The sequence below is a fragment of the Haematobia irritans genome, chromosome 2 (assembly GCF_050003625.1).
Source record: "Haematobia irritans isolate KBUSLIRL chromosome 2, ASM5000362v1, whole genome shotgun sequence".
Taxonomy (NCBI): Eukaryota; Metazoa; Arthropoda; class Insecta; order Diptera; family Muscidae; genus Haematobia; species Haematobia irritans.
Window position 1 is genome coordinate 171,561,566 of NC_134398.1, and position 27,969 is coordinate 171,589,534.

At 34.2% G+C, this 27,969-nt stretch overlaps 1 protein-coding gene across 1 annotated transcript; it reads left to right on the plus strand.

Annotated features, from left to right (window-relative positions):
* On the plus strand, window positions 1-27,159 carry LOC142226692 (V-type proton ATPase 116 kDa subunit a 1-like). The gene is made up of 5 exons (XM_075296815.1): window positions 1-159; window positions 24,052-24,192; window positions 24,504-26,586; window positions 26,675-26,846; window positions 26,931-27,159. Exons 2-5 carry the CDS (start codon window positions 24,076-24,078, stop codon window positions 27,022-27,024), a joined length of 2,466 nt encoding a protein of 821 aa, XP_075152930.1. The 5' UTR covers window positions 1-159; window positions 24,052-24,075; the 3' UTR covers window positions 27,025-27,159.
* The last annotated feature ends 810 nt before the right edge of the window (window positions 27,160-27,969 follow it).

Here is a 27,969-nt window from a genome sequence, read left to right on the forward strand (position 1 = left end):
AGTGTAAATATCGTTCAGATGTTAACGGGTCTCACTGGCGTCCAGTCCACCGTTTAATAAAAACGAATTTTAAAGCGAAGTATACAGTTTTTTTTCGAACGGTGTGATTCGGAATACAAACAAAAAGTCAATTTCGATATATATTGCTGCGAGAAAACGGTAATTTGAGAAAGTGAAAATACAACTGTTTCTTAGAAGTTGGAATATCCGAAAGGATAAAAAAATATGTTATGTTATTGTGCTTGATTTAAAATACGATTTCATGGGGCACGGAAACCAAAAGTCAAATATGATAAATACAAATCCACATACAAGTTTACACACAAAAACATACTTAACCAATCTGTGTCATTTCCGATATGCCGCAAAAATTCTATGAAATTTGTCATTCATAAGAGAATTCCGAATTGTTGTTAAAATTGTAGTGAAATTGTGAACTATATGGCTACTAAATACGCCCATTATATCTAAATCTAAAATATAAATTTTGCAGTATAAATATAGATTAAAAATTTCATTTTATAATTTAATAAAAATTCTATAGCAATTACATAGAACCATATTTTATCAATCTTAGGATCTGCTAAAATCTCTCAATTTTTACTGGGCAATAACACTTTTTCTCTTTTGTTATTATTTATGTCACTGTTGATCTTCAATATTTGAAATACAAATTTTTTATTTAAAGTTTATTTTAAATTATTTTTTCTCAGTGTACACTATTTGCCAACTTACGCTTTTCCCCCTTTTATTCTTAAAAAAAAAAAATCAGCAAAATGCAAAATTTCTGAAATTATCATCAATTTTTAGATATCGCCTAAATCAGCTCGCATAATTTTGTTCACAGAAAAAAATTTCTAAAACTTAAGTTTATTGCAAAAAAAATGTCATTGTTAAACTGATGCTAAAACTTAAGTTTATTGCAAAAAAAATATTTTATTTTTAAGGAAAATTTTCCCAGACCAATTAAATTTTCTTTATTCCCATTATGTGTCAAAAATGTTGTGAACTACAAGAGGGTATAAAATTCAAAAACTGTACAAATAAATTCAATGTTAACTAAAGCAAAAGAAAATTTTCGTACACTTCTCAAAAATAGTAAGAATGAACTACGGGGCGGTAATCATTTGGAGCCCATGATTTTTTTCTTTAATTTTAATTCATTATTTTTTTATTTTTTTAATTGTTGACTTTTTTCTCTTACTTGCTTGATATAACCTAGACCAAATTTTAAAATTTATTTAAAATTTTATTGTATTACCCAGCAAAAAAAATTGGAAGTTGTTCCATAAACATTTCTTTCAAAGCCCATCCCAGGATCCCCCATCGAGTTTCTTCAACTTTCGATGCAGTCCTTTTGGACAATTCCACAAACATTTCTTCTAAAGCGCATCGTGGGATCCCCAAATGATTTTTTTCCACTTCCGATGCAGTCCTTTTAGACAAGTGCACAAACATTTCTTCTAAAGCGCTTCTTGGGATCCCCCAATGATTTGTTTCTACTTCCGATGCAGTCCTTTTGGACAAGTATTAGAAAGAACGCAATCAGGGTATTTTAAGTGCAAATTTTGGACAATTAAATTAAAAAAAAAAATAGAAAACTAATAAAAATAAAAAAATAGAAAATTAATAAAAAAAAAGTTAAAAAAAAATAATAATAAAAAATAAATTTCATCCCCGCTGGGATTTGAACCTGTGCCGTTTGACTTTTTCGCTTCCATGGAAGTTCTTTTGGGAAGATTTTGCAAATTACGAGAATTTTTAATTTTTTTGTTGATTTGTAATGAAAAAATATATTTATACGAAAATATATGCCGAAAATAAAAAATAAAAACAATGCATAACATAAAAAAATTAATTTTTAGAAAAATATTTGATAAAAAAATTACTTCTCGAGAAGCAATTAGAATGTTATTCCTTGGTGTCGTATTACGATCATATCAAACACATTTGAATTGACCTTTCGACGCTTTATATTCAATGGCGTTTGTGGCTGAGTGTGCTAAGTTCTGTTATGGTGCCAGCAAACCCAGGATCAACCCCTGGTCGGAGCGAAAAAGTTTTTCAAATTGTAAAAATAAGATAATAGGAAAATAATAGTGTAATAAAACATATGGTTGAAAAAAAGTGAAATTGGTTGAAGAAAAAATTTTTTTTCGCTTTTTAAATTTCTTCATTCAAATTAACTTCCAGGGTACAACTTCTAAAGTAATGCAAAGGATCCAAAAAGGGAGTACTTCCGTCCTATGACACGCCCATGCAAAATTCATTGGAGATGATCCAAGTTTGCACTACTTCCGGATCACAGATTGGGGATCCAAACTACTTTTTTGGAAGCTCTTTTTTTGCTGGGTATTTAATATAAACATTTATTGTTATTTAGTTTACTAATACTAATTCTAATTATTACATCTCAATTACAATTAGTGACTTTTTATACCCTTCACCACTACTGTGGTACAGGGTATAATAAGTTTGTGCATTTGTATGTAACGCCAAGAAGGAAAAGTCAGAGACCCATCGTTTAGTATACCGATCGTCTGAGTCGATTTAGCGATGTCCGTCTGTCTGTCTGTCTGTGTGTCTGTCGGTCTTCGCAGTTTAAGTCCGATCATCCTTAAATTTGGCACAGAGTTTTACTTTGGCTCAAAGACAATCGCTATTGATTTTGAAAAAAATCGGTTCAGATTTAGATATAGCTGCCATATATATTTATCACCGATCTGGCCATAATTGACGTATTTATGGACATACTGTCCTAAAATTTCGTACAGCCAAATATGTTGGCGCTCTCGTAAAATGTGTACAATATTAGCCAAATCGGTTCAGATTTGGATATAGCTCCCATATATATCTTTCGTCCAATTTGCGCTTATATAGTCTCTAAAGCAAGAGTTTTGCCCTGATTTGCTTCAAATTTTGCACAAGTAGTATATTTAATAGTATAATTAAGTGTGCCAAATTTTGTTGAAATAGATCCAAATTTAGATATAGTTCCCATATATATATTTCATCCGATTTGGACTTATATGGCCTTATATGGCCGGATATAGCTGCCATATATATTTATCACCGATCTGGCCATAATTGACGTATTTATGGACATACTGTCCTAAAATTTCGTACAGCCAAATATGTTGGCGCTCTCGTAAAATGTGTACAATATTAGCCAAATCGGTTCAGATTTAGATATAGCTCCCATATATATATTTCGTCCGATTTGCGCTTATATCGTCTCTAAAGCAAGAGTTTTGCCCTGATTTGCTTCAAATTTTGTACAAGGAGTATATTTAATAGTATAATTAAGCGTGCCAAATTTGGTAGAAATCGGTTAAAATTTAGATATAGCTCCCATATATATCTTTCGGCCGATTTACACTCATATGACCTCGGAGGCCAAAGTTATTCTCCCGTTTACATGAAATTTTGCAGAGATAGCAGAATTATTATTCTAACTATGCATGCCAAATTTCGTTAAATCCGTTCAGATTTAGATATAGCTCCCATATATACACCCAGAGAAAGAATATGATCATCTCAAACATGTTTCAAGAGCAAAATGTTATTTTTGGATGGTGACCATGTAACATGTTCGCTGCAACCATGTTATTTTCTCCGAAATTATGTATCTGTTTTCGGAAAGCATGTTGCCGAGATAACAACATTTTTGCGACAAACATGTTACATGGTCACCATCCAAAAATAATATTTTGCTCTTGAAACATATTTGAGGTGATCATATTCCTTCTCTGGGTGTAAGTATGCCGGAGTTGGTGAAATATGGTAGAATGTCTCATATTTTAGACCCAATATCAATGGGACTCGATAGTTTCCACAGATAATATATTTAATATGATATTTAAGTGTGTCATCTTGATCTAATTTGTTCAGATTTCAGATAAAGCTTACATATATTTTTTCTTCCGGTTTATACAAAACACCACATTTTACACAAAATTCTGTGATGATTTACTAACAGTGCGTTTCATCCCAGGGCGTTAGCCGATTTAAATTTTAATTCTAGAGATTTTGTAGAAGTACAAAACATTGTCTCCAAATCGGTTAATATATAAATATTTGTATATAGGAATAAAACCCTTCATAATAACTGCCAACAAATTTGAAGGAGTTGAGTTGGTAACACAAATTTTGGTGTACATAGTGGTGAAGGGTATAATATAGTCATCCCCGGCCGACTTTAGACTTTACTTACTTGTTTTTTACTAACATAGTGGACCATCCCAGGGCATTAGCCGACTTAAATTTTAAGTCTATAGATTATAAATTTTGTTCAGATGGAGTCAGATTTAAATGTATGTATTTGGGACAAAAACCTTTATATATAGCACCCAACATATTTGACGGATTTGATATAGTATCGAAAATGTGGATTTACAAAGTGGTGCAGGGTATAACATAGTCGGCCCGCCCGACTTTAGATTTCCTTACTTGTTGTTTTTTTTATGTAATTTCCACGCCTATCAATGGTTTGATATGATAATGATATCTTCATATTACAAAATACGTTATCGTATTCCATAATAACACACTTGTGTGAATAATGTAGAAAGTTATAAAAAAAAAAAACCAAAAAAAAAAAATGAAGCCATCGCATTTACCTCCAAAAACTGTAGGTGTTAAACCACATACCATAAGGACGGACATGCAAACCGTTACACCAATGTAGAGCAATTGTACGAGAAACTATTCCATGATCTTCCCAGCAATTATTTTCGTCTTATATGCACATATTTTAGTAAATCTCTCAGCCTAGATAATTGATATCTTAATTTGAACAAACAAAATCTTCGTCGAATACATAACAATAGCCCTTAACACTAATTAAACATCATTAATACATGAATTCGAATTAAGGACTCACATCATACACACGCCCAACACTGATTGTGTTACCTTTTGTAAGCATGAAATAATACTTGCGATAAATCGTAAAACTGAAATGAAAACAATCAAGCAAACAATCAAATGACATTAAATATTGATTAGAACATAATGACCGACCATTGATTGCAACATCGTCGTTATCGTTCATACATTAAGGCCCAGCAATCAAGAACCATTCAATACCCAACACCTTGATTGTATGCTTATACAATGAATGATTCCCATTACCGCTTTTAAAAGAACCAAAGTTGTTTAACGATGACTATTTTACCAGATAAGATAAGATCCCCTTCCAGTAGATAATGTTTTCAGTGTTTGTTAATCAAGAATTTAAAGAAACCTGAAGACTTCATTCAAATATGAATTGAATTGTTTGTGGTTACTTTATTGTCGCAAGATAATATTTTTTCATTCGCCTTTGGATGCCACTAAGTTACAAATACATCTTTCAGGTGTGATCTAAAATCTAAATCAAGTCTGCCACCAGAGATGTGATAATGTTTAGGATAAGTAAAGCGATAACTTGTTATGTAAGGTTCAAATATAGTAATGAACTGATTCAATGTTTAACTCAATTAAAGTGATGGTTACAACCACTTGGAGAAGCTTTCAATACGCTCAGAAATGTCGCCAATACACTCAGAAATGGCTGAGAATGTTTAAGTGTTCGATCGAAACTGGGATTGAATGGTCATGTGAATTTTGTATGCCAGGCGGGCATGAATCAAAGTTGCCACTCGGCACAAAAAAAACTACCAACCAAAAAAATTGTACTTTGTTAAAATTTTATGGTGTTTCTTTTCTGAAAAAAGTGCTTTGCCTTCATTTTGTCTGTACAGAATGCGCATTTTTAAAACCTAAAAAAATGCTATCATTTCAGCGGGCAGAAAAGAATTCAAAGAAGGAAACAGGGCAATCGCAGCACTCTCGTTTGTTGGCAGTGCTGAAAATGCCCGTAATTTGCCTCTAATGGTGGCGCTATTTTCACAACAGAATTAGAAGCCTTTTCGCACTTTTGCCTGTTTTTTTAGAAAAGAATCTAAAGAGTAAATTTTCCGGGCAAAATGCAAAAAAAGTGTGCATTTTTTACAAGAAAAGAAAACGCCATTAGTTTTATAGAATTTTGTTTTAATTTTATTTGTTTAGAAAATTTTAAAAGTTTTATTTCTATAGAAAATTTTATTAAAATTTTATTTCTATAGAAAATTTTATTAAAATTTCATTTCTATAAAAAATATTATTAAAATTTTATTTCTATAGAAAATTTTATTAAAATTTTATTTCTTTTTTGGATTATTTGTTTGGCTTGAGGTCATGGACTAAGCCAAACAAATAATCCCAAAATTGTAAAATTCTAAAGGTCAACTAACAAAACTAAACAAAATTTTATTTCTATAGAAAATTTTTAGAAATTTCATTTGTAAAGAAAATTTTGTCAAAAATTTATTTCTATAGAAAATTTTGTCAACATTTTATTTTTATAGAAAATTTTGTCAAAAATTTATTTCTATAGAAATTTTGTCCAATTTTTATTTCTATTCAAAATTTTGCCAAAATTATATTTCTATGGAAAATTTTGTAAACAATTTTATTTCTATAGAAAATTTTGTCAAAGTTGAATGTCTATAGAAAATTTTGTCGAAATTGTATTTCTAAAGAAATTTTTGTCAAAATTTTATTTTTATGGAAAATTTGTGAAGTACATACCTTTTAGTTTGAGAAGACAATTTTTAATTTCTTCAAAATTTTATTTCTGTAAAAAATTTTATAACAATTTTATTTCAAAAATAAATTTATAAATAATTTATATATAATTTTTCAAAATTTGAATTGTATAGAAAATTTTGTCACAATTTTATTTCTATAGAAAATTTTGTCAAAAATTTATGTCTATAGAAAATTTTGTACAAACTTTATATCTATAGAAAATGTTGTCAAATTGTGTTTGTATTGAAAATTTTGTCAAAATTTGTGAAGTACATACCTTTTAGTTAGTTTCCTGCTTCGACTGAAAACCATCTCAGTAATGCTGGTGACATTTCTGAGGGTTTCAAAGCTTCTCTAAGTGGTTTAACTGCAATGTGGAACGCCGTTCGGACTCGGCTATAAAAAGGAAGTCCCTTGTCATTGAGCTTAACATGGAATCGGGCAGCACTCAGTGATAAGAGAGAAGTTCACCAATGTGGTATCCCAAAGAACTGAATAGTCTAAGTGAGCCTGATACATCGGGCTGCCACCCGACCTAACCTACCTATTAGTTCGAGAGGAAAATTTTACAAAATCTATAAAAACATCAGGAATTATACCAAGATACCAGTGCGCTGGAATTCATGGCAACCGTGGCATGAATTCCAATGCATCATATGATAATAGTTGATAAAGAACTCCCATAGAGAATTGTTTAAAAGCATTCCTAAAATATCCCAGTACACAAAACTTGCAAAAATTGGTTTGGATCTCCAACTTGTCATCTGGATGTAGTGCCAATTTCGTTCACTTCCAATGGATTTTACATTGACTTTTCACAGTAAAGAAGTGCCCCGTTTACACATCTTTCAAATTGTGTTAGAAATTGCCATTTGAATGACGAAATTTAAAAACAATTTTGGTTAAAAATTTTTTTTGCATTGCGGCCATGCTTTAATAATCGGAGGAACTTACATAACGGTTGGCTGATAAGTTCCCGGTCTGACACATAGATGGCGTTGCTAGTATTAAATGCATATTATTTTTATATAGTACCAACCTTCAAATGATTCGTGTCAAAATTTGACGTCTGTAAGTCAATTAGTTTGTGAGATTTTGTGAAACAACTTTTGTTATTGTGAAAAAAAATGGAAAAAAGGAATTTCGTGTTTTGATAAAATACTGTTTTCTGAAGGGAAAAAAATACAGCGGAAGCAAAAACTTGGCTTGATAATGAGTTTCCGGACTCTGCCCCAGGGAAATCAACAATAATTGATAGGTATGCAAAATTCAAGCGTGGTGAAATGAGCACGGAGGACGGTGAACGCAGCGAACGCCCGAAAGAGGTGGTTACCGACGAAAACATCAAAAAAAATCCACAAAATAATTTTGAATGACCGTAAAATGAAGATAATCGAGATAGCAGAGGCCTTAAAGATATCAAAGGAACGTGTTGGTCATATCATTCATCAATATTTGGATATGCGGAAGCTCTGTGCAAAATGGGTGCCGCGCGAGCTCACATTTGACCAAAAACAACAACGTGTTGATGATTCTGAGCGGTGTTTGCAGCTGTTAACTCATAATACACTCGAGTTTTTCCGTCGATATGTGACAATGGGTGAAACATGGCTCCATCACTACACTCCTGAGTCCAATCGACAGTCGGCTGAGTGGACAGCGACCGGTGAACCGTCTCCGAAGCGTTGAAAGACTCAAAAGTCCGCTGGCAAAGTAATGGCTTCTGTTTTTTGGGATGCGCATGGAATAATTCTTATCGATTATCTTGAGAAGGGAAAAACCATCAACAGTGACAATTATATGGTGTTATTGGAACGTTTGAAGGTCGAAGTCGCGGCAAAACGGCCCCATATGAAGAAGAAAAAAGTGTTGTTCCACCAAGACACCGCACCGTGCCACAAGTCATTGAGAACGATGGCAAAAATTCATGAATTGGGCTTCGAATTGCTTCCCCACCCACCGTATTCTCCAGGTCTGGCCCCCAGTGACTTTTTCTTGTTCTCAGACCTCAAAAGGATGCTCGCAGGGAAAAATTTTGGCTGCAATGAAGAGGTGATCGCCGAAACTGAGACCTATTTTGAGGCAAAACCGAAGGAGTACTACCAAAATGGTATCAAAAAATTGGAAAAATAAAAACGAATTTTGACAAAAAAAATGCGTTTTTCTTTAATAGACCGGGGACTTATCAGTCAACCTGTTAAATTTGAACCGATTTGGAATAAAGTATTTCCAGTTTGTTTGATCATAAAAAGCTCAATTTGAAACGGCTTCTTATCGGTGAAAACCTGATTCGGTAACTGACAAGTGCCGTTGATGCAATTCCTTGGCACTTTCCAGTCTAAATTTTTGTTTTGTGCATCGGGGAGCTCTTGCACTTTTTTCAACTTCAATGACTTTAGTACATGATCATTTTTCAATATGTGTTGCATCCGTTCTTGCGGATGTTCAGGTCACGAGCAAGTTTTGTACCATAGGATTTCGATAAAATCTGGTCTTCATTTTGTGGATAATTTTAGGTGTTATTACCGTTTTTTTTTTTTTTTTCTTTTGCACGCAATGCAACAACAACGAACAATGATACAAGAAACAAGCGACTTTTTCACATTTAAATGCTGGAGGGCTTTAACCAAAGCATACCAGTGGTTTTCCAGCCAAATATTTATAATGTATGCCATCACGCTGAAATTCCATCACGAATTGAATTGAATGCAACATATCAAAATGCTTTTGTAAGCTTGTATACAATAAAATGAATTGTTACTGGAATAAAGCGGTCAACTGTCAAACGATTGGTTTAGAAATGTTGGCAACCTGAAGTTAGTTGCAACACATTTCAGCCACGCTGTATGCAGTACCCAGCAAAAGTTCTTCTCAAGGCACAACTTTAAAAGAACTTCCAAAAATTCTCTCCCAAAGATGTTCTTTATTTTAACTGCATAGGAAGTTCATTTGAGTCAATTTTTTTATAACTCGCTGTTTTCATATTTTTAATGGGAAATTTATATATTTATTTTTTTTTTTTTTTTGTATAGCTGATGGCCTTAGCAGCCAATGCTACTTTTCCCTTTTTTATCATACATTTACTGTATGATTAAAATAAACAATAAATAAATAAATAATATTTTTTGTGTTTGAAATAGGTTATAAACAGATTAAGAATTAATAAAATGGTACAAATTATTTAAAATTAGCCGAAAAAAATGCTGAATCCTTTGTAGAAAAATTTAAAATTTTTGAAAATATTTGATTACAAAAGTTCCAGACAAGCGTTATAATGCATTAAAAATCATAAAAAAATTAAAAATTATTTATTTGTCAAAATATCACAAAATTTCTTAATTCATATCCAAAACACTGAATTCGCTTCACACCTTAAGAAGTGATGCAAATTCAGTGCAGCGACTGTCGAAATGGTGGACATCCGTCCACCACGCCCATGCTAAATTCATCGCTTCTGCGTCAATTTGGCACCACTTCCGGATCAAAAGAAAAAAAACATTTTCACAACTTTTTTAGCGACGCTTTTCGCTAAACATATGCGGTATGCTTACACACAGAGTGCAGCTGCCCAGCAAAAAAATTTGGAAGTTCTTCCAAAGGCACAACTTTAAAAGCACTTCCAGAAGATGCACTCCCAATGATGTTCTTTATTTTAACTACCCAGGAAGTTCTTTTAATTCGATTTTTTATAACTTGGTTTTTTCATACTTTTAATGGGTAATTTTAACTTTTTTGTTTGATGCCAAACGTTCCACACAAGCGTAAGAATGCATTAAAACTCATAAACAAAATTTTAAAAATTACTTATTTGTGAAATATCACAAAATTTCTTAATTCACATCCAAAACATTGAATTCGGATCACACCTAAAGAAGTGATGCAAATTCAGTGCAACGGCTGTTGAAATGGAGGACTTCCGTCCTATGACAAGCCCATGTTAAATTCATCGCTTCTGCGTCAATTTTGCATCACTTCCGGATCCAAAAAGAACATTTTCATTACTTTTTTGGTGACGCTTTTTTTGCTGGGTGGGTATAAAAAGGATTCATTATTTAATAATGATAAAAGAATACTAATTTCCGAAAAGGTTTTAAAATTGAATGGTCTAAATATAATAGTTTGATATATAACTACTGATAATTCTGCCTTAACTACAACATATGAATGTTTTGTATTTGTATTTGACATTGAAGTTAATCAAATCACAGTTTATACCCCACATCAGTCTATACCACATAGTGTTTTATCCCATTTCTCTAAATTTAACTCACCACTATTAATTACCTTAAAATCAGTAGTGCATACTCCGATAAATATCATTTTATAAAGATAACAATGCTACATTAATTAAAAGTAAATAAATAAAATCTCATTAAAATTCTTATGCGATATCAATGAAAATAATCATAATAAAAATATTTTTATCTCACTCGAAAATATTCACTCATCGTCATTTATAGCAAAGAAAAAAATCACATACCACAAATTTTTAATACCCCTGGAGGTCCAATATCAATATCATAAGCTTAACTTGTCAAATTAAAATCGCTTTTAAATGAATATTGAGACTGGTGTGAGGGCGATGGTGAAAGCTATGAATAAAAGCTCCTGTAAATAAAGTTTAATCATAAATAATATTTAAATCCATTGAAATGGTATTTTATATATATTTTTGTTTGCTGTTATATCTGCTTCCATCAATGCATTTCAATGACATTAAAGAGACATTTTTGTTGTGTCTTTATCGAATGCTGAATGCCGTTGCATTTAATGATGCTGAATGGATACTCTTGAAATGTATGAGTAGTGGCAGTCGTTAAAACTGCAATTTAAGTATACAATAAACGGATGAATAGCATTGAAACTTTGGAAAATGTTAAAAATATAATAAGTTGAAATGAAAAAAATATAAACGACTGAAAATTCGGCTGGGCTGAACCTTAAATATCCATCACCTGCAATCAAATGTTATAGTTGCCTTTGGAAAACCAACGTTGTAGCAAGCTACTTAATAATATATAGAATTTTAGATAAAACAATTTTGATAAAGAATTTTGATAAAACAAGCTCCATTAAAGAAGATCTTTTCAAATCGAGATCGACATCATTTAAAACAGCTATTCACGTACAAGTCAAAATTCTAGTTTCAAATCCAAATTAAAAAAAATACTTCAACATGAGAAATATTTTCTCATTAAACAAAACACAAGGTCGTGGGTTTGATTCCTGCTTCAACCGAACACCAAAAAAGTTTTTCAGCGGTGGATTATCCCACCTCAGTAATGCTGGTGACATTTCTGAGGGTTTCAAAGTTTCTCTAAGTGGTTTCACTGCAATGTGGAACGCCGTTCGGACTCGGATATAAAAAGGAGGTCCCTTGTCATTGAGCTTAACATGGAATCGGGCAGCACTCAGTGATAAGAGAGAAGTTCACCAATGTGGTATCACAATGGACTGAATAGTCTAAGTGAGCCCGATACATCGGGCTGCCACCTAACCTACGGGGTAGACAAAAAGAAGACCGATTAAATACGTATATTATTCAGTTCTTGATCGGTATATATAGGGGAGCCCATAAATAATTGTGAACCGATATGAACTGTTGCGTGGTATTTAGAGAGCCAGAATTGATATATGAGGAGTCGGTTTATGTGGGGCTACATACAATTGTGAACCGATATGGATTAATTTGTGTGTGATGGGATCCATATGAACTAAGTTTGGCTCTCCAAACCAATTTGCACCAATTTTTGCATGAGCGTTAGAGGCCACATATCAACACCACGTACCAAATTTCAACTGAATCCGATTAAATTAGCTTCTCCAAGAGGCTCCTGAGTTCAAATCTGAGGATCGGTTTACATGGGGGCTATATATAATTATGGACCGATTTGGACCAATTTTTGCATGAATGTTAGAGGCCATATACAACCAGCACGTACCGAATTTCAACTGAATCCGATTAAATTTGCTTCTCCAAGAGGCTCCGGAGTTCAAATCTGGGGATAGGTTTACATGGGGGCTATATATAATTATGGACCGATATGAAGCAATTTTTGCATGGTTGTTATAGTCCATATACTTACACCACGTATCAAATTTCAGCCGGATTGGGTGAAATTTGCTCCTCCAAGAAGCTCCGTAGTTCAAATCTGGGGATCGGTTTACATGGGGGCTATATATAATTATGGATCGATTTGGAGCAATTTTTGCATGGATGTTAGAGGCCATATACAAACAGCACGTACCGAATTTCAACTAGATCGGATAAAATTTGTTCCTCCAAGAGGCTTTGGAAGTCGAATCTGGGGATCGTTAGAGACCATTAACACTGAAAAAAAAGCATACTCGGTTCCAAAGATTTTGTCTTTACTATAAAAAATTTGGTATTGATTCCGAGCCAAAAAAGCGGAGAATACAAGTAAGGATACTTTTAAGACACAATTCTCTTTTAAATTTAGGTTTTGTGTACTTGCTTCTAGGAAACAAATTTTAATTTTTCGCTTTCTCAGCTTTTTTCTTCATATGCTATCAAAGTCCTTTAAAAACTAGTTAACGGCAACTTTATTTTCCAAATTAGGACTCGACTTCCAGTAGAAATTATGCTATGTTTGAAGTAAAAAACTTCTTTAAAATAAAGTTTTGAAAAACATGTCCTATATTTGAACGTTTCTTTGTAGTCAAGATGCAAAAAGACAATTTCATTAAATTTAAAGAATTTTTCTGAATTATTAAAGTAAAGTTGACCTTAGCCTATAAATTTTTTCTTTCATGTTACGATACCCATTTTTAAGTCAAATCACTTAATTATAAGGACAATATGACTTCATTGAAAAGTTTATCGACTTTTGGACAAGGAAAATAACTTTATTTTAGAGAAATGCGTCTTCTATGCTAAGCAAAATTTGTATTCGTATTTTAAAGACATGAAATCTTTAACCTCACGACAATATTCTTTTCAGTGTACTAACACCACGTACAAAATTTCAACCGGATCGGATTCTCTAAGAGGCTCCGCAAGACAAATCCGTGGGTCCGTTTATATGGGAGCTATACGTAAATGTGGTCCGATATGGCCCATTAGCAATACCATCTGACCTACATCAATAACAACTACTTGTGCCAAGTTTCAAGTCGATAGCATGTTTCGTTCGGAAGTTAGCGTGATTTCCACAGACGGACGGTCATCGCTAGATCGACTCAGAATGTCACTATAACCCAGGATATATATATACTTTATAGGGTCTTAGACCAATATTTCTATGGGACAAAATTAATATACCCCTCATCCTATAGTGGAGGGTATAAAAAAGATTCAAAATAATCAAAATAAGTCTTAGCCTATATAGGAAGTTTTTTTATACTGTTAATTTCAAATTTCCCTTATTTCCAACACTTACGAGTTTAACGGAAGGACGTATGATTCAAAAATTCGTGCCCTAAAATTAAAGAAAAATATTTTCGAAACACTCCTGTGGTGAAGGGTATATACGCCAAGAAGGGGATTTAAATTCTGAGTCGATGTACGCCTGATTTGGGGAAATATGGCAGAATATTTCATATTTTATACCAATTTTCACTGTGAATAGATTTAACGTTATATTTAAGTGTGTCGAATGTCATACACTTCAGGTCATATTTAGATAAAGCCACCATATATACATTTTTCCGGTTTAGGCAAATTTGGCCCAAAATACCCACATTTTACACAAAATTTTGTGATGGTTTCCCTATATTTTAGTCAAATTCTACACACTGTAATGCCAGATTTTCCACAGAATGATTGAGATTTAGATGTGTAGATGTCGCCGGATTTGGCTAAATAATATCTAACAACCCATAATTTACCACCTATCTTGAATAAATCTAGCCAATATCTTTGTAAAATTGCCACTGCCACTCTAGCAAAAATTTTAAAAACACTATCGCCTAATACCTCATTCACAATATATTTCAAAAATCCACTTTAACTAGATGTTAACAGTCATTTGCCTTATAATAAATTTGTGCATTTGTATGTAACGCCAAGAAGGAAAAGTCTGAGACCCATCGTTTAGTATACCGATCGTCTTAGAATTAAATTCTGAGTCGATTTAGCGATGTCTGTCTGTTTGTCTGTCTGTCCGTCTGTCTGTCTGTCTGTCTGTCCGTCTGTCTGTCTGTCTGTCTGTTGGTGTATTTTTGTGTGCAAAGTACAGATCGCAGTTTTAGTCCGATTGTCCTAAAATTTGGTATGGGGTCCTGTTTCGGCTCAAAGACGATCCCTATTGATTTTGGAAAAAATTGTTTCAGGTTAGATATAGCTGCCATATATATTTTTCACCGATCTGGTCATAATTGGCGTGTATACCAACCGATCTTCCTCAAATTCCGTACATCCGAATATTTTATGAGTCTCGAAAAACTTGCAAAATATCAGCCAAATCGGTTCAGATTTAGATATAGCTCCCATATATAGCTTTCGCCCGATTTACACTCATTTGCCCACAGAGGCCAATTTTTTGCTCCGATTTAGTTGAAATTTTGCATACGGAGTAGAATTAGCATTGTAACTATGCGTGCCAAATTTGGTTGAAATCGGTTCAGATTTGGATATATCTCCCATATATAGCTTTCGCCCGATTTACACTCATATGACCACAGAGGCCAATTTTTAACTCCGATTTAGTTGAAATTTTGCACAGGGAGTAGAATTAGCATTGTTGCTATACGTGCCAAATTTGGTTGAAATCGGTTCAGATTTAGATATATCTCCCATATATAGCTTTCGCCCGATTTACACTCATATGACAACAGCGTCCAATTTTTAACTCCGATTTAGTTGAAATTTTGCACAGGGAATAGAATTAGCATTGTTGCTATGCGTGCCAAATTTGGTTGAAATCGGTTCAGATTTAGATATAGCTCCCATATATATGTTTTTCTGATTTCGACAAAAACCAACATTTTCCTTGTAAAATCGCCACTGATTACTCGAAAATTTGTAAAAATGACTCTAATTTTCCTAAACATCTATTACATATATATCGAGCGATAAATCATAAATAATCTTTTGCGAAGTTTCCCTAAAATTGCTTCAGATTTAAATGTTTCGCATATTTTTTTACTAACATTGTGTTCCACCCTAGTGCATTAGCCGACTTAAACTTTGAGTCTATAGATTTTGCAGAAGTCTATCAAATTCTGTCCAAATCGAGTGATATTTAAATGTATGTATTTGGGACAAACCTCTATATATAGCACCCAACACATTTGACGGATGTGATATGGTATCGAAAATTTAAATTTACAAAGTGGTGCAGGATATAATATAGTCGGCCCCGCCCGACTTTAGACTTTCCTTACTTGTTTTTTACTAACATTGTGTTCCACCCTAGTGCATTAGCCGACTTAAACTTTGAGTCTATAGATTTTGCAGAAGTCTATCAAATTCTGTCCAAATCGAGTGATATTTAAATGTATGTATTTGGGACAAACCTCTATATATAGCACCCAACACATTTGACGGATGTGATATGGTATCGAAAATTTAAATTTACAAAGTGGTGCAGGATATAATATAGTCGGCCCCGCCCGACTTTAGACTTTCCTTATTTGTTTTTTAATAGATTTCGAGCCTAAGGTATAAGCTTGAAATTAAAATAACTATCTTAATAAAGGTTACAATTTTTTTTAATTAAAACATCCTTGCAATAATTATGAAATTTTGAAATTATGCAATTGCAAACGTGGGTTATGTAAGGTACGGTATATTTTACCTTTATAAAGATTTACTCAGTCTACAAGCCTATCGGAATGCCGGTTTACAGATATATGACCATCATAAATTAGGAAGAGCGACCTTCTTTTTAAAAATTGGGAGCCCTTTAGAATCTGGGCTAAAACCTACGACTATGTATGTCCCACAAGTCAACTATTACTACTTGGTACCATAGTCATTCACATTATACTTCCAAAAACCAATTTAACTAGATTTCAACTGTCATTTGCCATATAAAATCCTCTTTATATATAAAAAATATTGTAAAAAAAAATTCACGGGAATTCCCGCACTTAATTCCCGGGAAAGCGGGAACGAAAAATTAGCAAATTCCCGGGATCCAGTTCCCGGGAAAAAAACACTAGTGCATTTGGCTAATATTTTTTAAGTACAGACTTCGTTTTTTTTTCTGATTGTAGATAGCATATATCGAAAATATGTTGAGGAAATCAAACCAATAATAGCCGAAAGTGAATTGACTGTGTCTCAGAGTTAAGGTTCTTATCAAGAAAAAAAAGAAAATCTTTATAACCCAGAAAATGTGTATACGATTTAACATGTTTTATCGTGAGAACAAATATCAAGGTTAAATAAAGAAAAAATAAATTATATGACAATAAATACATAATTACCTATATCAACTAGAGATGTGTACGTGAGTATATGTTTTTCCCACGCTCGCAAACGGGTCTGGTTGCAAATATTACATATTCGCTCACCAAATTCGCCTCCCGTTAACTCCACTGACATGTGGTTTAAGATTGAGTTACATACTATGCGTTAATGCGTCCGATGATTGAAGAGTTCAATATTCCTTTAAAAGCAACAACTTGATTAGAGTGCTTCAAAGTGAAAATATCAACCCTTCCATCAACGGACGCATCAACGCATTGTATATAACTCAACCTTTATAGTTGAAAAACACATGTCGTACAAATCAAGCTCTAGAATTTCATGCAACGAAACGATGGATATCATCTCACGGTAGCACTCCGAATTTACAGTTACGTTACGATTCGCAATATCTTTGAAGAAGTACAGTCCAATGATGCCAATAAAATTCAATAATTTGCATGCGGTGTTTATTTGAAAGACGATTTGGGGTTAAATTATACATCAAACTGAAGATGTTTGACAGTTAAACAAAACATGAAACCAGCGTCAGCTATTTAAACCAGTGTGGCCAAAACGAAAATATCTTAAAATTCACCCATTACAGCACTGTAGGGTATTATCTGCACTACAAAAGTTGCATACAAATTCACATTTAGTATGGCGATTAAAGCTGTTCTACACGCAAAAAATAATTCTTTCCTCCCAAACGAAATTTTAGACAAACAAAGTTCGTTTCTCATTTGCTTTTCGTTGAAAGGAAGTGTATTTAGAAGAAAAGTATATACTTCTTGTGATAAACGTTTATTCTTTTCCAGGATGTAAAAACAATTTCATAAAGACTTACTGAAAAAAAAAATTTTCTGGCTAATTGCATTTACCCTCACATCTTTCTCACTTCCACGAAGTTTTTTAGTTCTTTAACACCTTTTTCTGTAATACAAACAATGTAGAAGAAATTATACGATTTTATACATTTTTAATTTTTTTTACCTTTCGCCTGGACGGAGAATCGAACCGCGGACCATGCAATTTGTAAGCCAACACACTATCTACTGAGCTATGTAGCTGTTATTGTCATCAATAGACAATTACCCATATAAGTTATATTTATATAGCATAGCTTGCGGCGCCCACGTGCCGATTAAACAAAGTTTATTTCACAGAAAAATACATTTAGTCGGGCACCATGGAGCAGTGGTTGCTACGTCTGACTTGCATGCCAAGGGTCGTGGGTTCGATCCCTGCTTCGACCAATGTTTTTTTTACATATATTCCAGATATGTTAGGAAGATTCCGAAAAAATTTTCAACATTACATTGTAGTATATTAAATTTTGAACTGTAAAATGTGTCTTATTAAAGACCTAAAGTCAGAAAAGAATAGTGTTTGATATAAACGAAATGGACTATGTTGTTGGTTCAAAAATAACTTTTTTTATTAAAAAAAATTAACATTTTGTAACAAACGAATTTTTTGGTGATAAAAGTGTATACTTTTCGAAGCAATTCAAAAAACTCTAACAAAAGAAAAACGTTTTCGGTACACGTTTTCCAAACGTTTTTTTTCTTTACGTGTATCATCAAAAATGCCCATTTTTACTTTTTCGCTATAAAAATCGTCAAAACGACGATGAATCAACAATAGTGCCTATAGATTATGTTAGTTATAGTGGCAGCACTTATATTAAAACTCATTTATTGATTCCATTGTTACACCACAAGTGGTGAAATCTTATAATTCTAATTTGTATACCAGACGGATGCTAACTATTGTATCTTGGTCACCAGAGCTATTGAGTAATATGGTAAAGTATAAAATCTCAGCTAAATCTTGAAAGCTTCGTCACCTTATACTAGATTTTTATGAGTTGCCATGCTTTCAAGTCACGGCTACATCTCTAATATCAACAAGTCACGAGTTTTTTGATACCCTAATAATAGCAATCATACGTTTTATGTTGTTCTTGTTGTTATTTAATGATAATCGAATGTCTCCAAATATTAAAAATTATCGCTAATGAAAATAATTCCTATTATAACATTTAAATGGCACTTGTAGCAATCATGAACCGGTAATGTGTTCATTTTATTATTGTTTTGTTTTTCTAACGAGCAAAAATTTAATTTTCTAGCCCCTCATATGATCAGTCACGTGATTTACGTCACAGTTGTAGACCATTTTATTGATATACAACATCGTAATCAATCAATTATGATAGGAGTGAGTTTGCTTATCAAATGGTTAGTTAGGGCCATGATAACCTCGACACTTTCACATAAGCTTTAGCCACTTGCAGGTGATAAGGATTAACGGTATCTTTGTGCTAAAACTGACTACAAATCCATTTTAGATTATGTGACATTAAACGTTAAAATATAAGTTAATAAATAAGACATTAGGTATGTGATTTATATGAAAATCGTAAATTATTTTTTATCAACCTTTCGTGGAGGAATTTGTCACTTGTCTACATTGCATGCTGGTGAAACATTTTTCTTTTTTGACTAATGTATTGAAAAGTGCAATCTACACCATGTGTTGTTTTTGATGGTCAAATTTCCATTAATTTCATTTGTGGAATTTTTCGTTGAATTAGAATTATCGGAGTAGATTTGTCATTTTAGTTGAACTACGAACTATAACACAAATGTTTGTGTTTGGTATGCAGATATGTAAGTATAATTATAAGGATTGTTAGAAGTTTAAAATAATTTATGCTATATGAAATATGTTGAATAATATTCATTTTTGTTTAAAGCACTCAGAAAGGCAATATAGCGGGGATTACTGTACCGATCGTCACGTTTGATCTACATGTCTGGGACCTACAAGTCACCTTTGAAATCCAATGTATAAAAAATACCCTTATTTGCCATTCCTAAATGTCCTCTTGGGATTGTTCTTCTTGAATGTTTTTTTAATACCTATAACTGTATAAGATAATTTTTTTTATATATTTCCCAAAAATATCAACTTTATTAAAAAATATACAAGTCTTAAATTAACTACAAACTATTTGGTTTTGTTTAAAGTAATTTTTATACCCTCCACCATAAGATGGGGGGTATATTAACTTTATCATTCCGTTTGTAACACATCGAAATATTGCTCTAAGACCCCATAAAGTATATATATTCTGGGTCATTGTGAAATTCTGAGTCGATCTGAGCATGGCCGTCCGCCCGTCCGTCTGTTGAAATCACGCTAACTTCCGAACGAAACAAGCTATCGACTTAAAACTTTGCACAAGTAGTTGTTATTGATGTAGGTCGGATGGTATTGCAAATGGGCCATATCGGTCTATTTTAACGTATAGCCCCCATATAAACGGACCTCCAAATTTGGCTTGCGAATCCTCTAAGAGAAGCAAATTTCATCCGATCCGGCTGAAATTTGGTACATGATGTTAGTATATGGTCTCTAACAACCATGCAAAAATTGGTCCATATAGCCCCCATATAAACGGACCCCCAAATTTGGCTTGCGAATCCTCTAAGAGAAGCAAATTTCATCCGATCCGGCTGAAATTTGGTACATGGTGTTAGTATATGGTCTCTAACAACCATGCAAAAATTGGTCCACATCGGTCCACTTTTACGTATAGCCCCCATATAAACGGACCCCCAACTTTGGCTTGCGAATCCTCTAAGAGAAGCAAATTTCATCCGATCCGGCTGAAATTTGGTACATGATGTTAGTATATGGTCTCTAACAACCATGCAAAAATTGGTCCATATAGCCCCCATATAAACGGACCCCCAAATTTGGCTTGCGAATCCTCTAAGAGAAGCAAATTTCATCCGATCCGGCTGAAATTTGGTACATGGTGTAAGTATGTGGTCTCTAACAACCATGCAAAAATTGGTCCATATCGGTCCATAATTATATATAGCCCCCATATAAACCGATCACCAGATTTGACCTCCGGAGCCTCTTGGAAGACCAAAATTCATCTGATTCAGTTGAAATTTGGTACGTGGTGTTAATATATGGCCTCAAACACCCATGCAAAAATTGGTCGAAATCGGTCCATAATTATATATAGACCCTATATAAACCGATCCCCAGATTTGACCTCCGGAGCCTCTTGGAAGAGCAAAATTCATCCGATTCGGTTGAAATTGGGTACCTGAAGTTAGTATATGGTATACAACAACAATTCAGGAATTGGTTCATATCAGTCCATAATTATATATAGCCCCCATATAAACCGATCCCCAGATTTGACCTCAGATGCCTTTTGGAGAAGCAAAATTCATCCGATCTGGTTGAAATTTGGTACGTGGTGGTAGTATATGATATTTAACAACTATGCCAAAAGTGGTCCATATCAGTCAATAACCATATATAGCCCCCCTATAAACCGATCCCGAGATTTGGTTTTTGAGCCTCTTGGAGGACCAAATTTCATACGAGTCAGCTGAAATTTGGTACATTGTGCTAGTATATAGCTGTTAACAACCATGCCTAACTAGGTCCATATCGGTCTATAGTTATATATAGCCCTCAGATAAATCGATCCCCAATCACACAAAAATTGGTCCATATCAGGTTCATAATTGTATATAGCCCCCATATAAGCGACCCCCATATTTCAATTCTGGCTCTCTACGTATTGTCTAATATATACCACGTATGGAATAACTCACAATTTAGAAAACGATGTTAAGAAGTTTTAAGATATCACAACCCAAGTAATTCGATTGTCGATGACAGTCTTTCGTAGAAGTTTCTACGCAATCCATGGTGGAGGGTACATAAGATTCGGTCTGGCCGAAAGTACGGCCGTATATACTTGTTAATTTTAGCTTGGCTCATAGCTAAAATTCCTCTTTCAAAATTTTATTTTCAAAATCCTCATAATCTTCCACGTCAAACATACTGCTTCCAGCAAAATTCGAAATTGGAATATTTATGTAAAAAATGAAGTTATTCTCCAATGAATTCTCAATGTGATTAGATGACGCTACTTAAGCTTGAGGGATTCAGAAGAAGGCGGGAAGCTTTTATGATTAGCATATAGCTGGGAGGGAACTGAATATGAACCCGAAGAAGTCAGATATATTATCTTTACCACAATGACAAAAAAGATAACCAGCTCCAAGGTCTTTAAACATAAGGTGGCTGCCCGATTTGTTGTCAGGCTCACTTAGACTATTCAGTCCATTGTCTTTATTTAAATTATTTTAGATTTGATTCCGAGCCAAATAACATAGAAATTGTAATTTGAGTTCATTTTAGATGTAATTCACTTTTAGATTTATATTTTGCGTACTTGGCACTGGAACATACATCTTACTTTATTAATTTTAAAGCCCTTCAATGTAGGATGAATATAAACTAATTTAGTAGGATGGGAATATAGTGATTTAGTCATTCCGTTTGTAACGGACGATGCCCGTCTGTCCGTCCGAAATAATGTATGGGCATCAAACTTGGCACAAGTAGTTGTTATTGATTTAGATCAGATGGTATTGCAAATAGGCCATATCGGGTATCTTTTAGATATAAATCCCATATAAACCGATCACCAGATTTGTCTTCCGGACCCACCTGAAAAACAAATTTCATCTTATCCGAATAAAATTATTTACTCACGCACACTCACGCACGAAAACGTCGGGACTCACGAAAAATATCGTGACGAAAAATATCGAATAATTTGATGATTAATTTACCTTACCGAAGTGTCTGATAACATGAGCATTATTAAAATCGAGAGTGTTATTAAACTCTTAACATCTCAGGTGTCACTAAAATTATAATTGAATTTAACTCTTAAGCGTTTTATGTTGGTGGGTAGTAATAAGTTCGTGAGTGTAATTCGTTATTCACGCACACTCACGAAGATATTATTTTCGTGACTCACATTCACGCACGACATTTTGGTTTGTTAGTCACGCTCACGCACACTCACGCTGTTGTTATGAGCGTGACTCACGACAATTTCGTGTCACGTGCACACCTCTAGGCTATATATACGAGTCTACCAAAAATGACAGATTTTTTACTGTTTGGTAGATTGGTAGAATTCTTGATGTTTTGGAAGATTTTGCAAAATATTCCTCTCCAACTTTGAAATGCTTCATAAATTTTCTATAGAAATAACATTTTGACAAAAGTTTCTACAGAAAAAAATTCTGAAGGAATTTTCTATAGAAATTAAATTTTGACAAAATTTTCTATATAAAATTTTCTATATATTTCTATATATAAAATTTTCTATATATAAATGTTGACAACATTTTCTATAGAAATAAAATTTTGACAAAATTTTCTATGGCAATAAAATTTTGGTATATTATTTTTGGCTCTTAAAGGCTCAGCAAGCCAAATCTGGGGATCGGTTTATATGGGTGCTATATATAATTATGAACCGATGTGAACCAATTTTCCAAATTTCAGCCGGATCGGAAAAGAGGCTCCGCAAGCCAAATCTGGGGGTCCGTTTATATGGGGCTATACGTAAAAGTGATCCGAAAGAAAAGATGATAAAGTTAATATACTCCCATCCTATGGTGAAGGGTACAAAAATTGTAAAACAAAAATATAAAAATAAAAAAATGTCGATTGTGCGAAATCTTTAATAGATTTTCTCTGTCATATTTTTGAAATTTTAACTAAAATATAGTAATATCCTTGAACTAAAGCAAAGTTAAAAAGACTTTAGTGGCCTCAAGAATTCATTCTGTTTTGAATGAGCATAAGATTCGGCCTAACGATCTCACTGTGGTACTCGTGATACAAATATACACAAATATTCTCATATACAACTGTTAAGCTAATTCTCCTCAATTAACCAAGCCCTCGTATATCGTCACATATCAAGACATCTAAATTTAATAGCCGTAGGCTAACAAAATAATCCTTACAATGAAAAATTGAATAGCTTGACTGACCACACACACTCTCATTCAGCCATTTACAATTGATTGAAAATTTCCTGATTTCCTCATCCTTCCTTCACCATCAACAACTTTATTATTAATGCATGCTACACATCCGTCCACTATTATCCGCTTAATATTGATTTTCTTTTTCGTTTTTATATTTTCCTATTTCAGTGATAAATTCCACAAATCGCCGCCATGGGTGATATGTTTCGCAGTGAAGAAATGGCTTTATGCCAACTCTTCATACAGCCAGAGGCGGCCTATGCTTCCATAGCGGAATTGGGTGAATTGGGATGTGTGCAATTTCGTGATGTGAGTATGAGTATAAGGAGAAGAGCAGAGAAAGATATGAGTGGACTTGAGCATTTGCTGTCCAGGCTGTTAGCTAATATTCCGACAAATCAATCATCAAATATAAGTGATTTTGATGATTATGAGATGGCAGGGAGCCAAAATGAATTTGCTAGCAAGCAGAGGGCATAAGAGAAGGGTTAACGGTGGGAGAAGCTTTCCTATATGATTGAGGGATTGTAATCATTTGTGTTTTACTAGAGGCTTATTATTAATATCAGATGTCTTAATTTATCTGTCCCTCTTTTTTCTCACTCTCTCTCTTTGTTTAGCTCAATACCGAGGTGAGTGCTTTTCAACGTAAATTCGTTACCGAAGTCAGACGTTGTGATGAATTAGAACGACGTATCCGTTATGTGGAAAGTGAATTACGCAAAGATAACATTGTCTTGCCTAAACTCAAGGAAGAAGATGAACCCTTGGCTCCCAATCCCAGAGAGATAATTGACTTGGAAGCCCATTTGGAATCAATTGAGACGGAATTGCGAGAACTCAGCCAGAATTCGGTTAATTTAAATGCCAATTTCAATGACATGACTGAATTGAAAGCTGTCTTGGAAAGTACTGAGTTTTTTTTCGATGATAAAGAAGTCATGAATTTAGATAGTAGTCGATTCCAAGATGCCAATGAGATGACAACACAACAGCAGAGGGGCCAATTAGGTTTTATAGCTGGTGTTATTAAGTTGGAGAAATTTTTCGCTTTTGAGAGAATGTTATGGCGTATTTCTCGGGGCAACGTCTTTCTCAAACGTAGCGATTTAAGCGGTATGCTTAAGGACCCCGAAACAGGCCACCCTGTCCTGAAGACTGTATTTGTGGCTTTCTTCCAAGGTGACCAGCTAAAGCAGAGAATTAAGAAAATTTGTACTGCCTTTCATGCTGCCATCTATCCTTGTCCCAGTGCCCATAATGAGCGTATGGATATGTTGAGAGATGTCTCAACACGTTTGGAAGACTTAAAAATGGTTTTGAATAGCACAGCGGATCATCGTAATCGAGTGTTGGTAGGGGCTTCTCGTAATCTACCCACCTGGACCATAAGTGTCAAGAAAATGAAGGCCATTTATCATACTCTGAATATGTTCAATGTGGATGTATCCAATAAATGTTTGATTGGTGAAGGATGGGTACCCCAACAAGATTTCCAGGTGGTAAGCAATGCCTTGACTTTGGGCTCGAAGAGGGTAGAGAGTACCATACCCTCATTTGTGAATGTGATTGAGACCAATGAACAACCACCAACCTTCACAAGGACCAATAAATTTACCAATGGTTTCCAAAACCTTATCGACTCGTATGGTGTAGCCTCCTATCGAGAGGCCAATCCGGCTTTGTATACCTGCATAACATTCCCCTTCCTATTTGCTGTGATGTTTGGTGATATGGGCCATGGTTTGATTTTGGTTCTCTTTGCCCTATACCTGGTGATCAAGGAGAAAGAGTTGCGCCGTATCAAGGGAGAAATTTTCAATATTTTCTTTGGTGGCCGTTACATTATCCTACTCATGGGTCTATTCTCTCTCTACACTGGTTTCGTATACAATGATGTCTTCTCCAAGTCCATGAATATATTTGGTTCCAGTTGGTCAATACGCTATAATACCACCACCGTCACCGGGAATCCCTATTTACAATTGGATCCCAAATATCATGTCCAGGGCGTGTACCCTATTGGTTTGGATCCCATATGGCAATTGGCCGATAATAAAATCATTTTCCTAAATACCTACAAAATGAAATTGTCCATTATTTTTGGAGTCCTCCATATGATTTTTGGTGTCGTTATGTCCTTGGTCAACTACACGTTCTTCAAGAAGGGTGTCAACATCATCATGGATTTCATTCCTCAGATTATATTTTTGGTCCTGCTCTTTGGTTATATGGTCTTTATGATGTTCTTCAAGTTCGTTAAATATTCAGGACAAGCCGATGAGTTACCTCTTAAGCCCGGATGTGCTCCATCCATTTTGATTCTCTTCATCAATATGATGTTGTTCAAAAGCCAAGAGCCTTTGGAGGGATGTGAAGAGTTTATGTTCGAAGGCCAGAATATGTTGCAGACGATTTTCGTGATTATCGCCGTTATTTGCATACCATGGATGTTGTTGGGTAAACCCATTTACTTTATGGTCACGCGTAAAAAGTCTCCTCATGCCAGTGGAGATGTGGAGAATGCAGCCAAATCGGCTCCCCCAGCTGCAGCAGGTGGTCATGGAGGCCATGGTGGTGCAGATGAACCCATGGGAGAGATATTCATACAACAGGCTATTCACACAATCGAATATGTCCTGAGTACCATTTCGCATACTGCTTCGTATTTACGTTTGTGGGCTTTGTCTTTGGCCCATGCTCGTAAGTTTCAATGGACAAAGAACCCCAAAAAACTGGGGAAAGCGAATTAAATTTTTATTTTAATTTTTTTTTTGTTTTTGTTTTCCAGAATTATCTGAGGTTTTATGGACCATGATTATGTCCATGGGTTTCTCTATGCCCGGCTATGGTGGCGCTGTATTCCTCTATATCATTTTTGGTGCCTGGGCTGGTTTGACTTTTGGCATCTTAGTTTTGATTGAGGGTCTTTCGGCCTTTTTGCATACCTTACGTTTACATTGGTGAGTATTAGGGAAAAGTCCCTTGGGTACTGAAAAAATTGGTTTTTGGGGTATAACTGGTATCATTTTCTCTTTTACTTTTAGGGTTGAGTTCATGAGCAAGTTCTATGAGGGTCTTGGTTATGCCTTCCAGCCTTTCTCTTTCAAACATATTTTGGAGGAAGGCGATGATAACTAAAGAGCAAACGTTTCTAAATCATGCAAATAATCCATGTATTCTATTGATCAAGAATGGGATATAAAGTAAATCAATTTGAAATTGAAATGTTCGATATTAAATTCCAAAATAAAAATAATATTTATATACCTAAAATTTATTTCTAAAACTTCACAAAGTTATTTTTTATGAGATATCTGAAGTATTTAAGAAATTGGTTGACCTTTCGCATAACAAGTTCACTATATGATCATGAATGGTGATAAAAGAGGGTTTAGTAAGAATGAGCGAGGCTATATGTTGTCAGTATATACCAGGGGACTATTTGAGGAAAAGATATAGATCCCGGGCTAAGTCAAATGAATGGTAGATGGCGATGGAAAATTCCGCTCCGAACCAAAGAGTTGGCCGCAATCCTAAAGCAAGCCCTCGATGTTTGTAAACAACTACAATTAACAATTGTATAAAAAAAGGCAGTCCAGTAATTAATGAGGTTAATAGAAACGAGGGTGGCCAGTATAAGAGATTCTGGGACGAGGAGCGGAAAATTCCTCTCCGAACCAAAGAGATGGCCGCAGTCGACAATACGATGTCCTAAAGAAAGCCCTCGTTATTTGTATACAGCTACAATTAAAAATTTTATAACAAGTATATACGGCCGTAAGTTCGACCTGGCCGAATCTTATGTACCCTCCACCATGGATTGCGTAGAAACTTCTACGAAAGACTGTCATCCACAGTCGAATTACTTGGGTTGTGCACCCAAAAAAGGAATATGATCACCTCAAACATGTTTTAAGAGCAAAATGTTATTTTTGGGTGGTGAACATGTAACATGGTTTTCGCAACCATGTTATTTTCTCGGAAGTCATGTATCTGATTTCGGCAAGCAGATTATATTTGACGAGAAAAAAACATTTTAGTGACAAACATGTTACATGGTCACCACACTAAAATAAAATTTTG